The sequence below is a fragment of the Pristis pectinata genome, chromosome 19, assembly GCF_009764475.1.
Source record: "Pristis pectinata isolate sPriPec2 chromosome 19, sPriPec2.1.pri, whole genome shotgun sequence".
Taxonomy (NCBI): Eukaryota; Metazoa; Chordata; class Chondrichthyes; order Rhinopristiformes; family Pristidae; genus Pristis; species Pristis pectinata.
The window spans coordinates 11,276,313-11,288,825 of NC_067423.1; the positions used below are offsets into that span (position 1 = coordinate 11,276,313).

Below are 12,513 nucleotides of genomic sequence, written 5' to 3' on the forward strand. Positions count from 1 at the left end.
CAGAGATTACTGCCCTTGAGGTTCTGCTTTTCAGCTTCCTATCTAGCTCCTTGTATTCCCTCTTCAGGACCTCATCTCTTTTCCTTCTTGTGTCATTGGTACCAATATGTACCCTAACTTCTGGCTGTTCACCCTCCCCCCCCCCCCCCCCCCCCCTTCAGAATGCTGAGGACCTGATCCGAGATGTGCCAGACCCTGAATTGTCATCTGAGTTAAGTTCTCACTTCTGTTCACTGTAAAGTAACACAGTGCCACGAGGTCCATTCGATAAAATATGTTTATTAGCAGTGCACCGCTAAGGAGAGGTCTCTTCAGCACTCGTTAAGAGTTGCTTTCCGAGGTGTCTCCGTACAAAGGAGCAGATAGAAATTTGTACAGATATTGTCACGCACACTTAATGCATGCGGTGCTGCGAGTTTCGGTCAAGCCACAGAGATCCCGAGACAGACATCGCACCTATTGTTCAGCATAATTGAGTTATAATCAAGAAATTCAAAGATAGGTATCACCCCTCATTGTTTAGGACAAGGTTCCCACTCGTCTCTTATTGCACCCAGTACTCCTATTGTCTAGCATAACGGGACTGAAACCAAGGTTCTGGACAAAGTAATTAACACCTTATCCATTGAGTCAGCAGCTTTCTTGCGAGGTTTTTTTTCTATCAGCTATAGGTATGGTGACAGTTTTTAACCTTTTACTTCCTCACCCAGGAGGCAACATACCATCTGGGAGTCTCTTTCACGTCCACAGAATCTCCTGTCTGCCTTCCTTAGTACTGAATCCCCTATCACTACTGCTCTCCTCATCTCCTGCCTTCCCTTCTGCGCCATACAACCAGGCTCAGTGCCAGAGACGTGGTCACTGCAGCTTTCTTCTGGTAGGACCCCGCTCTGCACTATCTGCCTATTCTCCCTTCTCCTGACAGTCACCCAGCTACCTGCCTCCTGCAGCTTAGGAGTTTCTGCCTCCCTGTAGCTCTTATCTATGAACTCGTTCTTCCGTCAGAGCCGAAGGTCATCCAGCTGTAGCTCCAATTCCCTAACACGGTATGCAAGGAGCTGCAGCTGATGCACCTCATGCGGATGTAGACTGGATGTTTCCCAGAACTCTCACATCTCACAAGATGAACACACCATTGGCCCTGGAGCCCGGCACTAGAAAGAAAGAAACTTACCAGAGACTTACCTACACTTCTGCCTCCTCTCGCTGAAGCCTCTTTAGCCAAAGCCTCAGGCCCCCACTCTAACACTGGTCCATTCCGACAGTGGCCGCTCCGCTTAACCCTACCTTTTTATTGGCTGCTGTTAATTAGCCAATCAACTATTAACAATTTGCAAATGTGCCTCTTTTTACACTCCTGCAAGGTGAAACTCACAAGCACATACTCACCTCTTGAAATAAGTTTATACTTTTATATTCCTGCAAGGAAAAATTGATGCATTTCAAAGATCAATTTTAGAAAGTTTAAATAATTCTGGGTGTTGCCCATTATGCATTGAGGAACTATAAAGCGCTGCTATAAATTCTCAATGTTTACTTGATGCTTGTAAATTTGTTTTGTAATTAAATATGATGCGAGAACTTGTATTGCTGAAAGATTGAAGTGAGGTATTAATGGAAGTATGTGGTAGGACCTGATCTAAAATGACAGCAGTGAACCTTTGCTTCTTGTTTAGCTGTCTTCGATTTCAATGTAAGGATAGAAATTGCTGAAGCAATTGCGTAGCTATCCATTCAAGATGATGAACAAACTGATTTTATGTCAAGTTTTTAAAAAGATCCAAAAAATGCAAAGAACTAACATGGAGGCTTACAATTTAAAAGAATAAATTTACTGTTCCTGTTCCCTCCTTAATGTGTGATTTATATACAATAAAATTGCAAAGGAATTGTCCTTTGATTTTTGGGAATTCTGTTCAGTCGTGTTGCACACTTTACGGATGTCCGATTCTATGGTCAGCAATGATGCTGCTGGTGAATTGATTTCTAGCCTAGAATAAAAATTGTCCTGACTCGGAGTCAGCTTGTCACTTAAAGACGAGTACAGGAGTGACGTCACTTGATTCGTTCATGTTTGTCTTTGAAAATGCCCTGCTTTCGTAGACGGTCTGAAGTTATTTATATTCTCTTTAGCTTCTAAAGGTGACACTGCAGTTCTGTTGCCTGGCAGGCAAGCTAAAAAGGAATTCTGTTTTTGTTTTGATCAGGTGATGGTGAAGACAATCGACCTGGAATGCGGGGAGGCCATCAGATGGTAATTGATGTTCAAACAGGTAAGATAACTATGTTGAATCAGTGTGTTTGAATATCCTTAACTTGTTTTGATTTAATTGATTTAAACCAAGTGCAAATAAAAATGAGCAAGATGGTTGTATGTTGAAGGGCAGTCATCTTAGGTCCAGGACTTAGCTGGAGTGGTTCCTTGGGGAAAAGGCTTGTGCCCAATCATCTTCCAAGTCCCCATCGTTGAACTTCTCTTTGTCAGAAGAGAGCATGTTTAATGTTGGTTTTCATTCACAACTCAATGAAGTAGTCTGTGCCCGCTTGCAGCAACATCTGATCGGTGATGAGTACTATATGTGTCAGGTGATGACGGTCGCCAGCAAGAGAGAATTTAACTATCTTGCCTTGATATTCAACTTTATTACCATTATTGTTGTTCCACTGTCCATGTCCTGGGATTTGCTGTTGTCTAGGAACTTAACTGAACAAGCCATATAAATGTCGTGACTACATATTTAGGTCAAAGGCTGGGCATCTTCAGACGAGCAACTCGCCTCCTGACTCTTCAAAGCCTTTACACCATCCACAAGGCACAGGCCAAGACTATGAGGAAAAACCTTCCACTTGACTGCATGAATGGAGCTCCAATAACTGATGCTATCTTGGATGAAGCAACTTTTTTGACCCAACCTCTCCACCACCACTACTCCTCCACCAAATGATTCACACTTAGCAATGGTCTAATGTGGCTGCTGTGTGTGCCATCTACAAAAAGCAATGTAGAGACTTGCAAACTTTTGACAGTATCCATCAAACATGCAAAGATAGGAACGGTGGACACGAGAATGCGACCGCTTGCAGGTTGCCCTTGCAAGCCTTATGTTGGGCTGACGTGCAAAATTGGCATTGCTTCATTATTGCCAAGTCAAAATACACAGACCTGCTACCTAACTTGACTGTGGACATAATTTTATCACAGTATGCAGCAGTTCAAGACAGCAGCTCGCCATCACCTTCACAAGGGCAATAACAGTGACCATTAAATGTTGGCCTTCTCATTGATGCCTACTTGTCATAAGTGAACTGAAAACAAAATTCCACAGGTTGAATCAATCCTTTTTAATTTAACCCTAGGAGTCCAGATACTGTTGTGATTAAACTCTCCTGCACTCCCTCCAAAGCCTGTATTTTCCCAAGATGTGCCCAGAACTGCTTAGTTAACCAGCTTTTATGTAGATATGGGATAAATTCAATAACCTTCCCTCTTGGTCCCGTAATATTGAGGTGACCGTTCCTTCACCTTGTAGATTATGCACTGAGTATTTTATATACCTGGACCTTCTAGACTGTCCACTACTGCTTTGAATTTCTCACGATTTAGGAAAAAATTGCTTTAACCTTTTCAGACACAAGTCTGTATTTTGTGGGACCTAAGATTGGTCTGTATCAAGATGCATTTGCCACAGTTTTGCCCTTTGTTTAGTCTCTTGTAATTATAAGTCTCCATGAGCTGCTATACTCTTGAACATCGAACCTAGATCAATGGCTTTTTGTCCCATCAGAATGTGCTTCATGCAGATTTTCGGGGACAATGCTGTTTGCTTCCTGCCAATTTGAGTACCTGCCCGTTTTCGATACGCTCTCTTGCTCTTGCCACACGGCCAGTTGCCAGGCTGTCATTAATTTGATACTAATTACAGGAGGTTCAACAAGCAGCTGTAACAAATGTAGAATGAAATCAATCAAGATTAAGTTTATAGGGGCATATGTTCTGCTTGATTTTAACTTTATTATTGGGAACAAGAGTGTGTTGACTTTGATATGCCTTAAGTTTCTCTTTATCCATTCATATTCTGGCTGGACCATCTGTTATGCATCCCTTAAATTGTTGGGGTTAAATGATTTGAGAAGTCAACTATATTGGTTAGTTTGAGTTGCAAATAGGTCAGACTGGATAAGGAGGACAGATTTCCTACTTGACGGGCATTGACAGTCTGGCAGTTTCAAGATCACAAGTAATGAGTATTAGTTGTCTTTAAAATTCTATGTTTACTTAAAGTTAAATTTCCAAGCTGCCTTGTAGCTCTTAAATATATTGTCACCTTGTTTTTAACCTCCCTATTAGTTATATTATTTGTATTTTTGTAAGATATTTCTTTCACTTTTAAGCTATCCCACTACTCTTTAGTCACCTTTGGACTCTTCTCTTGGGGAAGTAAATATCTAAAGGACATAAGCTGGTTCTGCTCATATTTGTTTAGTTTTAAACTCCTGCACACTGATCTTCTATTGTTTGAACCACTACCTCATTCTCCCATCCAAAATGATTTTCATTGGTACTGGAAAAATGTGAAAACAAGTGGGTTTTAAGTTGTAGAAAAGTGGTATTGGTTTATTATTGTCACTTGTACTGAGGTACAGTGAAAAACTTGTCTTGCATACAGTTCATACAGATCAATTCATTACACAGTGCATTGAGGTAGTACAGGGTAAAAACAATAACAGAATACAGTGAAATGTAACAGCTACAGAGGAAGTACAGTGCAGGTAGACAATAAGGTGAAAGGTCATAACGGGGTAGATTGAGGTCAAGAGACCATCTCATCGTATAAGGGATCCGTTCAATAGTCTTAGAACAGCGGGATAGAAGCTGTCCTTGAGCCTGGTAGTATGTGCTTTCAGGATCCTGTATCTTCTTGATAGGAGACGGGAGAAGAGAGAATGAGCCGGGTGGGTGGGGTATTTGATTATGCTGGCTGCTTCACCAAGGCAGCGAGAGGTATAGACATGGAGGGGAGGCTGGTTTCTGTGATGTGCTGGGCTGTGTCCACAACTCTCTGCAGTTTCTTACTGTCCCGGGTAGAGCAGTTGCCATACAAAGCTGTGATGCATCCAGATAGCATGTGTTCTCTGTATGGATAAAAGTTGGTGAGCGTCAAAGGGGACATGCCAATTTTTTTTTAAGAAGTAGAGGCACTGGTGAGTTTTCTTGGCTGTGGCATCTTCGTGGTTGGACCAGGACAGGTTTTTAGTGATGTTCACTCCAAGGAACGTGAAGCTCTCAACCATCTCGACCTCACCATTGTTGATGTAGACAGGTGCATGTCCATTGCCCCCTTTCCTGAAGCAAATGACCAGTTCTTTTGTTTTGCTGACATTGAGGGAAAGGTTGTTGTCATGACACCATATCACCTAAGCTCTCTATCTCCTTCCTGTACTCTGACTCATCATTATTTGAGATACGTCCTACTACAGTGGTATCATCTGCAAACTTGTAGATGGAGTTAGAGCAGAATCTGGCCACGCAGTCATGAGTGTATAGGGAGTAGAGTTGAGGGCTGAGGACACAGCCTTGTGGGGCACCAGTGTTGAGAATAAGCGTACTGGAGGTGTTGCTGCCTATGCTCACTGATTGTGGTCTGTTGGTCAGAAAGTCAAGGATCCAGTTACAAAGGGAGGTGTTGAGTCCCAGGTCTTGGAATTTGGTGATGAGTTTTCTTGGAATGATAGTATTGAAGGCGGAGCTGTAGTCAATAAACAATAGTCTAGTCTAATGTCGGCGTCTTTACTGTCCAGATGTTCCAGAGACGAGTGTAGGGCCAGGGAGATGGCGTCCACCATAGACCTGTTTTGACGGTAGGCAAATTGCAGTGGGTCGAGGTTTTCCGGGAGGCTGGAGTTAATACATGCAATGACCAGCCTCTCGAAGCACTTCGTGATGGTGGATGTCAGAGCCACCGGCCGGTAGTCATTAAGGCAAATTACCTTTTTCTTGGGTACAGGGATGATGGTGGTCTTCTTGAAACTGGTGGGAACCTCAGATTGAAGCAGGGAGAGGTTAAATGTGTCTAATATCCCCGCCAGCTGATCAGACCAATAGCTGAGGACACGGCCAGGGACACCATCTGGGCCAGATTTTCTCCTCTGGTTCACTCTCCGGAAGACTGATCTTGCATCATCGAGGGTGACCAAGGGTTCAGTTGCATTTGAGGCTGTCAGGGTGGGTGATGACAAACCGATCCCCTTCTGTTCTTCTCAGTGGAGTGTTAGAGAGGACAGAATGTATGTCTTTGCTTGGATGGAGACCAAAGCTTTTGAGCTGACGATCACTTGAAATACCAGCAGTTAAATGTAGGAAATAAAAGGAACAAAAATAAAACTGAAACAAAAAATGCTGGTCACCTGAACTTGTTGAATTCATTAGAGTCCCAAGTGCTGCAACATACCCAGTTGGAAGATGAGGTGCTGTTTCTCATGCTTATTTTGGACATAGTTGGAACACTATTGGAGACCAAAGACACTGATTCAAGAGGGACTGGGACGGAGAATTAAACTGATGGCTGACTGGAAGCTCAGTCTGCAGTTGGTGACCCTGAGTTTTCAGTTGCCTTTCACCTTAATTCTCTGTCCTATTCCCACATCTGCTTTTGACTTTCTACATTGTTTCAATGATACCCAACATAAGCTTGAGGAACAGCACCATTTCATGTAACCAGCCTTTTTTTCCCCATTTCTCTCCTCTCCAATTGCTAGCATTAGTTATGGTTAAAGACAACATTGATTTGCATGTCCCCTGGTGTTTCCTCTATTTCCTTGCCCCTCCTTTTCTGCAGCTTAAAACACCTTTTTTCACTTTCCTAGTTCTGATCAAGGGTTAAAAGTTGATAGTTTTTCTCTGGATATCTCCTGAGTTGCTGAGTGCTTGTGGTTTTTCTTATTCTGGATTTCCAACATCCCCACTTCTCTGCACCAACCATATTTGTCTAGTTTATTTTGATGGTCTGTGCTGCTGCATTGAAATTGGCCTCGTCTAAATCCAGAAACTTGGTAGATATTTCACATTCGTCTTTAACATTGAGCTTCATTATAATTGCTGTTTGATGTATATCAATGTACTGTTTAGTAACCACTAGAATGGATATGGCCTGGCCCCTTGTTGGTACCCTGTACAAGAAAATCACAAATTTGCTTAACGAATTTGCTGTCCACTTTCATAAGTTTGCCTTTCCTAATGTGTGTGAAAGTTCAAATTGTCTATTAAAACCACTCTGCCCATGCTGCATTTAGTCTCCTCTCTGCATTCATGATCTTTCACAGCTTATGTTCAGCTGAAAACAATTTTATGAAAATCATAATTTTAATTGTGCATCAGTAGGCTATTTATCTTGGTGGTGTGAAATTTAGTTTGAGGAACTTCTACTGGAGGAGGGGGGAGCAGTGAAGATGCATGCTGAATGTGGAGGTGACATAAGATATGGATGAACTGTGTATATTTGCCCAGTCCAGTTCACAATGGGAAGGCTCCCTTGAAAATTGAGTCCTTGTCACAGCAATCAGTACAGAAGAAGATAGAACAAGATAAATGATTGGCTTCTGTTGAGAGTTGAAAATGTCCAAATTAGAGTAACATTAAGGTTACTGCCTTATTCAGAAAGATTGTTTTTCTTCATCTCCTTTTGAAATTACTGAATTGAAATAATCTTCAACACAGAAAGGAATTTTTAAATCTGATATTATGTTGAATTGATTTTGTTTTTTTTCTGTGGAATTAAATGGTTATTGCAATGGGAAGATGTTTTGTACAAGAAGTTTAATCTGGATGGAGAAATTTGTTTTGATTCAAAGCCCTTGTGTCCTTCTGCTGGATATTTTGAGTATTAAGATCTCTGGAATTGCCTCGAACAAGCTAGACTGCTGCCAATAGCAACAGTTCCCGATTGACGTCACGTAAAGCACTAGGGAGTATTTACTCAGCCAGTAGCTATATTTTATAGTGGCAGGCACCGGTATGGATCACTTTAGATCACAAACTATGCAAAGAAAAGCACCGACGAATGTGCTTTTCATTGTATTTGTCAAAGAATTCTAGCTGGTTTGAATTAGACTATGCACCCAGGATTACCGACTCGGAATTGTAGCTAGAGTGCAGAAGCCGTAGGGCCTAGCTTTTGGAGGGAAAGCTCGAACAGTGGTAAGTCTCCATCTTAAGGGCCTGTACTAACATTCCTCTGACTACAATTCACCCTCATCTTCCCCAATTGATTCTGTGCATCAATAAGGAAATGTTTTATTTCGTCTGACTTGGATCTTATTACTGCCATTCCTGGCAAATGTAGAACATTATTAACAGAATAGCTGTGAAGCAAATGGCCTGGCTGATCTGAATTTAAAATGCTTGAATTTGAACTGAAAATGGCTAGTCAAGTTCAATTTGACTGGTAATGTGGAAAATAACAGGCAATGTAAGATTCATTTTGCTTAGAACAAGATCAATTCCAATGATTTGATACATTGTTCTTTGAGTATTTTGTACCTTAGTGGTCTCCTTATTTAAAGAAGAATATTAATACATTAGAAGCAGTTGGGAGAAAGTTTACTGGACTAATAACTGGAATGGAAGGCTTCCTTTACGAGGAAGGGTTGAACAAGCTAGGTCTGTGACTGCTGATTCAGTGGACTTGATGGAAACATGAAGTTGGGAGGTCTTGATAGGGTGGATGTGGAGACAGTGTTTCCTCCTGGGAGAATCCAGAACTCTGGGGTTACTGCTTGAATATTAGGCTTCATCCATTAAATACAGAGGAGATGCTAATTTTTTTTTCACTGTAATAAGTGCTTGAATATTTTTAAGGTGAGGGTAAACAACTACTTGATAAGCAAGGGCTTGAAAGATTTCTGTGGGTAGATTTAAGTTCACTGTCAGATTAACCATGATATTAAATGGTAGCGCAGATGTGAGGGGCCGGTGGCTGTCTTCTAATTCATCTGTTCTGCTTTCTCCCAGTGAGCCAATCCCTAGTTCATGCAGTATATTACAAAAATGTTCTCTACCAAAATTCAGTTTAATAATCTCTTTGGTGGCAATTTTTAATTGAAGACAGTTGGGAAGTCCAAATACACCACATCAACTGAACCTCTCACCTGTTACAGCCCCAAAAAGCTAACAGATTTGTAAAAAATGATGTATGTTTTTTAAATATATTTTAACCTTGCCCTATTCTATTACTATTTTCTAGTACTATTTTCTTGCCCTATTCTAATACTATTTACTATTTACCAGGTAATAATAGATCTTTGGATTTTCCCTACTACTAGTTTTAGGCTAACTGGTCTATAATTTCCTGCTTTCTTCTTTAGCACTTTCTTAAATAGTGGCATTACATTTGCTAGCTTCCAATCTGTTTCTCCAATTTCTCTTTTTTTTATCTTTTGAAATCCTTAACTCAAATTCGCATTAAATAAGAACATAAGAAATAGGAGCAGGAGTTGGCCATCTGGCCCGTCGAGTCTGCTCCGCCATTCAATAAGATCGTGGCTGATCTGGCCATGGACTCAGATCCACTTACCTGCCTTTTCCCCACAACCCTTAATTCCCCTACTATGCAAAAATCTATCTCTCTGTGTCTTAAATATATTTAATGAGGTAGCCTCTACTGCTTCCCTGGGCAGAGAATTCCACAGATTCACTGCTCTCTGGGAAAAGCAGTTTCTCCTCATTTCTGTCCTAAATCTATTCCCCTGAATTTTGAGGCTTTGTTCCCTGGTTCTTGTCTCGCCTACCAGTGGAAACAACCTTCCTACCTCTATCTTACCTATCCCTTTCATAATTTTACATCTTTCTATGAGATCCCCTCTTATTCTTTTGAATTTCAGTGAGTATAGTCCCAGGCGACTTGATCTCTCCTCATAGGCTAACCCCTTCATTTCTGGAATCAATCTGGTGAACAGCCTCCAAAGCCAGTATACCTTTTCTCAAGTAAGACCAGAACTGCACACAGTTCTCCAGGTGCAGCCTCACCAGTGTCCTGTACAGTTGCAGCATGATCTCCCTGCTCTTAAATTCAATCCCCCTAGCAATGAGGGCCAACATTCCATTTGCCTTCTTGATGACCTGTTGCACCCGCAAACCAATCTTCTGCGATTCATGCACAAGCACTCCCAAGTCCCTCTGTGCAACAGCATGCTGCAATCTCTCACCATTTAAATATTAAATCTGATCTATTTTTGCTTCCAAAGTGGATGACCTCGCATTTACCAACATTGTACTCCATCTGCCAGACTCTTGCCCACTCACTTAACCTATCTATATCTCTCTGCATCCTCTGCACAATTTGCTTTTCCGTTCAATTTAGTGTCATCAGCAAATTTGGATACGCTGCACTCTGTCCCCTCTTCCAATTTGTTATTTTACGTTGTGAACAGTTGCGGGCCCAGCACTGACCCCTGCGGCACTCTGCTCACCACTGATTGCCAATCAGAGAACCACCCATTTATCCCAACTTCTGTTGGTGTTAACCACTCCTCTATCCATGCTAATACATTACCCCCAACTCCATGCATCCTTATCTTATGGATAAGTCTCTTAAGCGGCACCTTATCGAATGCCTTCTGGAAATTCAAGTGTACAACATCCACCTGTTCCTCTCTATCCACTGCGCTCATTATATCATCAAAGAGCTTCAGTATGTTTGTCAAACAGGACCTGCCATTCCTGAATCCATGCTGTATCTTCCTGATGAAACCACTTCTGTCCAGATGTCTTGCTATTTCTTTCTTAATGATAGTGTCGGATCTGGTTATTTTCAAATCCACAGGTTCTTTCAGGAGTCCAGGAACGAGTTGAAAACAACTTGGTGCTTCACAAAGTTTTATTGGAAAAGTTTAAAACAAAGAAACAGTCACAGAGCACATGGCACTAGCTTTGATGAGCCTCAACAAAGGGAACAAAAGAAAGCTCAGGCCAGGGGGAGGAAGAGCAAGAAGAGATTAACAAAAAGCGACACCTTTTATACCTGAGATAAGAGATGCTCCTTAGCTAACAATAGTCCAATCAGGAAACCTATTAGATACTTGTGGCCAAACCAACCAATGAAAAAACCACATATTAACCTGATGGACGAACCAATAAGCTAGTAAGTGGCCATTCCTTGTGCAGCCACTTGAGGTGTATTAAACACTATACATGTTTAAAAAAAACTAATTAAAACAGTCGAATCCAACAGTAGCTTCAAGCATTTTCCCGACTACAGACGTTAACCTAACTGGCCAATAGGTCCCTGCCTTTTGCCTACAGCCTTTTTTAAACAGTGGCATGACATTCGCTGTCTTCCAGTCTGTTGGGACCTGCGCGGTATCCAGAGAATTTTGGACCAGGGGACTTGTCTACCTTCAGGCCCACTAGTTTACTCATCACTACCTGTTTAGTGACAGTGATTGTGTCGAGGTCTTCACCTCCCATCACATCCATAACATTCTCTCTTTGGCATGTTAGATGTGTCCTCCACTGTGCAGACTGACACAAAATAGTCGTTAAAGGCCTTGGCCATTTCCACACGACCCAATGTTAATTCCCCCTTCTCATCTTCCAAGGGACCTACGTTCACTTTAGCCACCCTTCTCTGCTTTATATAATTGTAAAAGCTTTTACTATCCATTTTTATATTTTCTGCTAGTTTACTTTCGTATCTCTCTTCCCTTTCCTTATTGCTTGCTTAGTGGTTCTTTGTTGCTTTTTAAAGTTTTCCCAATCTTCCAGTTTCCCACTACTCTTAGCAACTTTGTATGCATGAGCTTTTAGCTTGATGTCTTCTTTTATTTCCTTAGTTATCCAAGGCTGGCTCTCTCCACCCTTACTGTCCTTGCTTTTAACTGAATATACTTTTGTTGAGCACCGTGAAAAATCTTTTTGAAAGTCTTCCACTGTTCCTCAACTGTCCCACTATAATAGCCTGTGTTTCCATTCTATGCTGGCCAGCTCCTCCCTCATCCCACTTGTAGCCTCCCTTGTTTAGGCATAATGTGCTGGTTTTAGATTAAATTATTCCACACCTGCAGTTATCCCCCATTTTTGTGATGGTTTTTTGCGATGTCTTCTGTGAAGATGCATGCAAAATGTTTGTTTGATTTCTCTGCCATTTCCTTTTTGCCCATGTTTCTGTAATCTTTGCTTTTTCACTTGTCTGTTGATTGCATTCTGCTTTCTTTTCTCAGTACCCAACTGCTGTCTTATAATTTACTTTTCCTTCTCAGTGCCTTGATCCTCTTTTTGTTGAATTCGGGCTTGCTCCTGTTTTTGCCAATATCATAAGCCTTTTCCTTTGATCTAATCCCACCTTTACCTTCTCTTGATAGCCACGTACAACCACTTACTCTGTTTTGTTCTTGCCTTTAAAGAAATGTACATTTCCTGTGAACTGTTTCAATTCTGTTCATCTAAAAAGAAAAATTTGTGTATGCTGCTTTAACCACCTGTTCTACTTTTCCTGTGTTTGGTTATTCTCTCCAAGATCT

At 41.4% G+C, this 12,513-nt stretch overlaps 1 protein-coding gene across 3 annotated transcripts in view; it reads left to right on the plus strand.

Moving 5' to 3' along the window:
- The window catches only part of mkln1 (muskelin 1, intracellular mediator containing kelch motifs), a 133,217-nt gene that overhangs the window by 56,217 nt on the left and 64,487 nt on the right, over positions 1-12,513 (plus strand). For all 3 annotated transcript variants that reach the window (XM_052034089.1, XM_052034091.1, XM_052034090.1), the window contains exon 8: positions 2,208-2,273. In XM_052034089.1, coding sequence (XP_051890049.1) covers positions 2,208-2,273 — 66 coding nt within the window. The remainder of the gene's footprint in view (positions 1-2,207; positions 2,274-12,513) is intronic.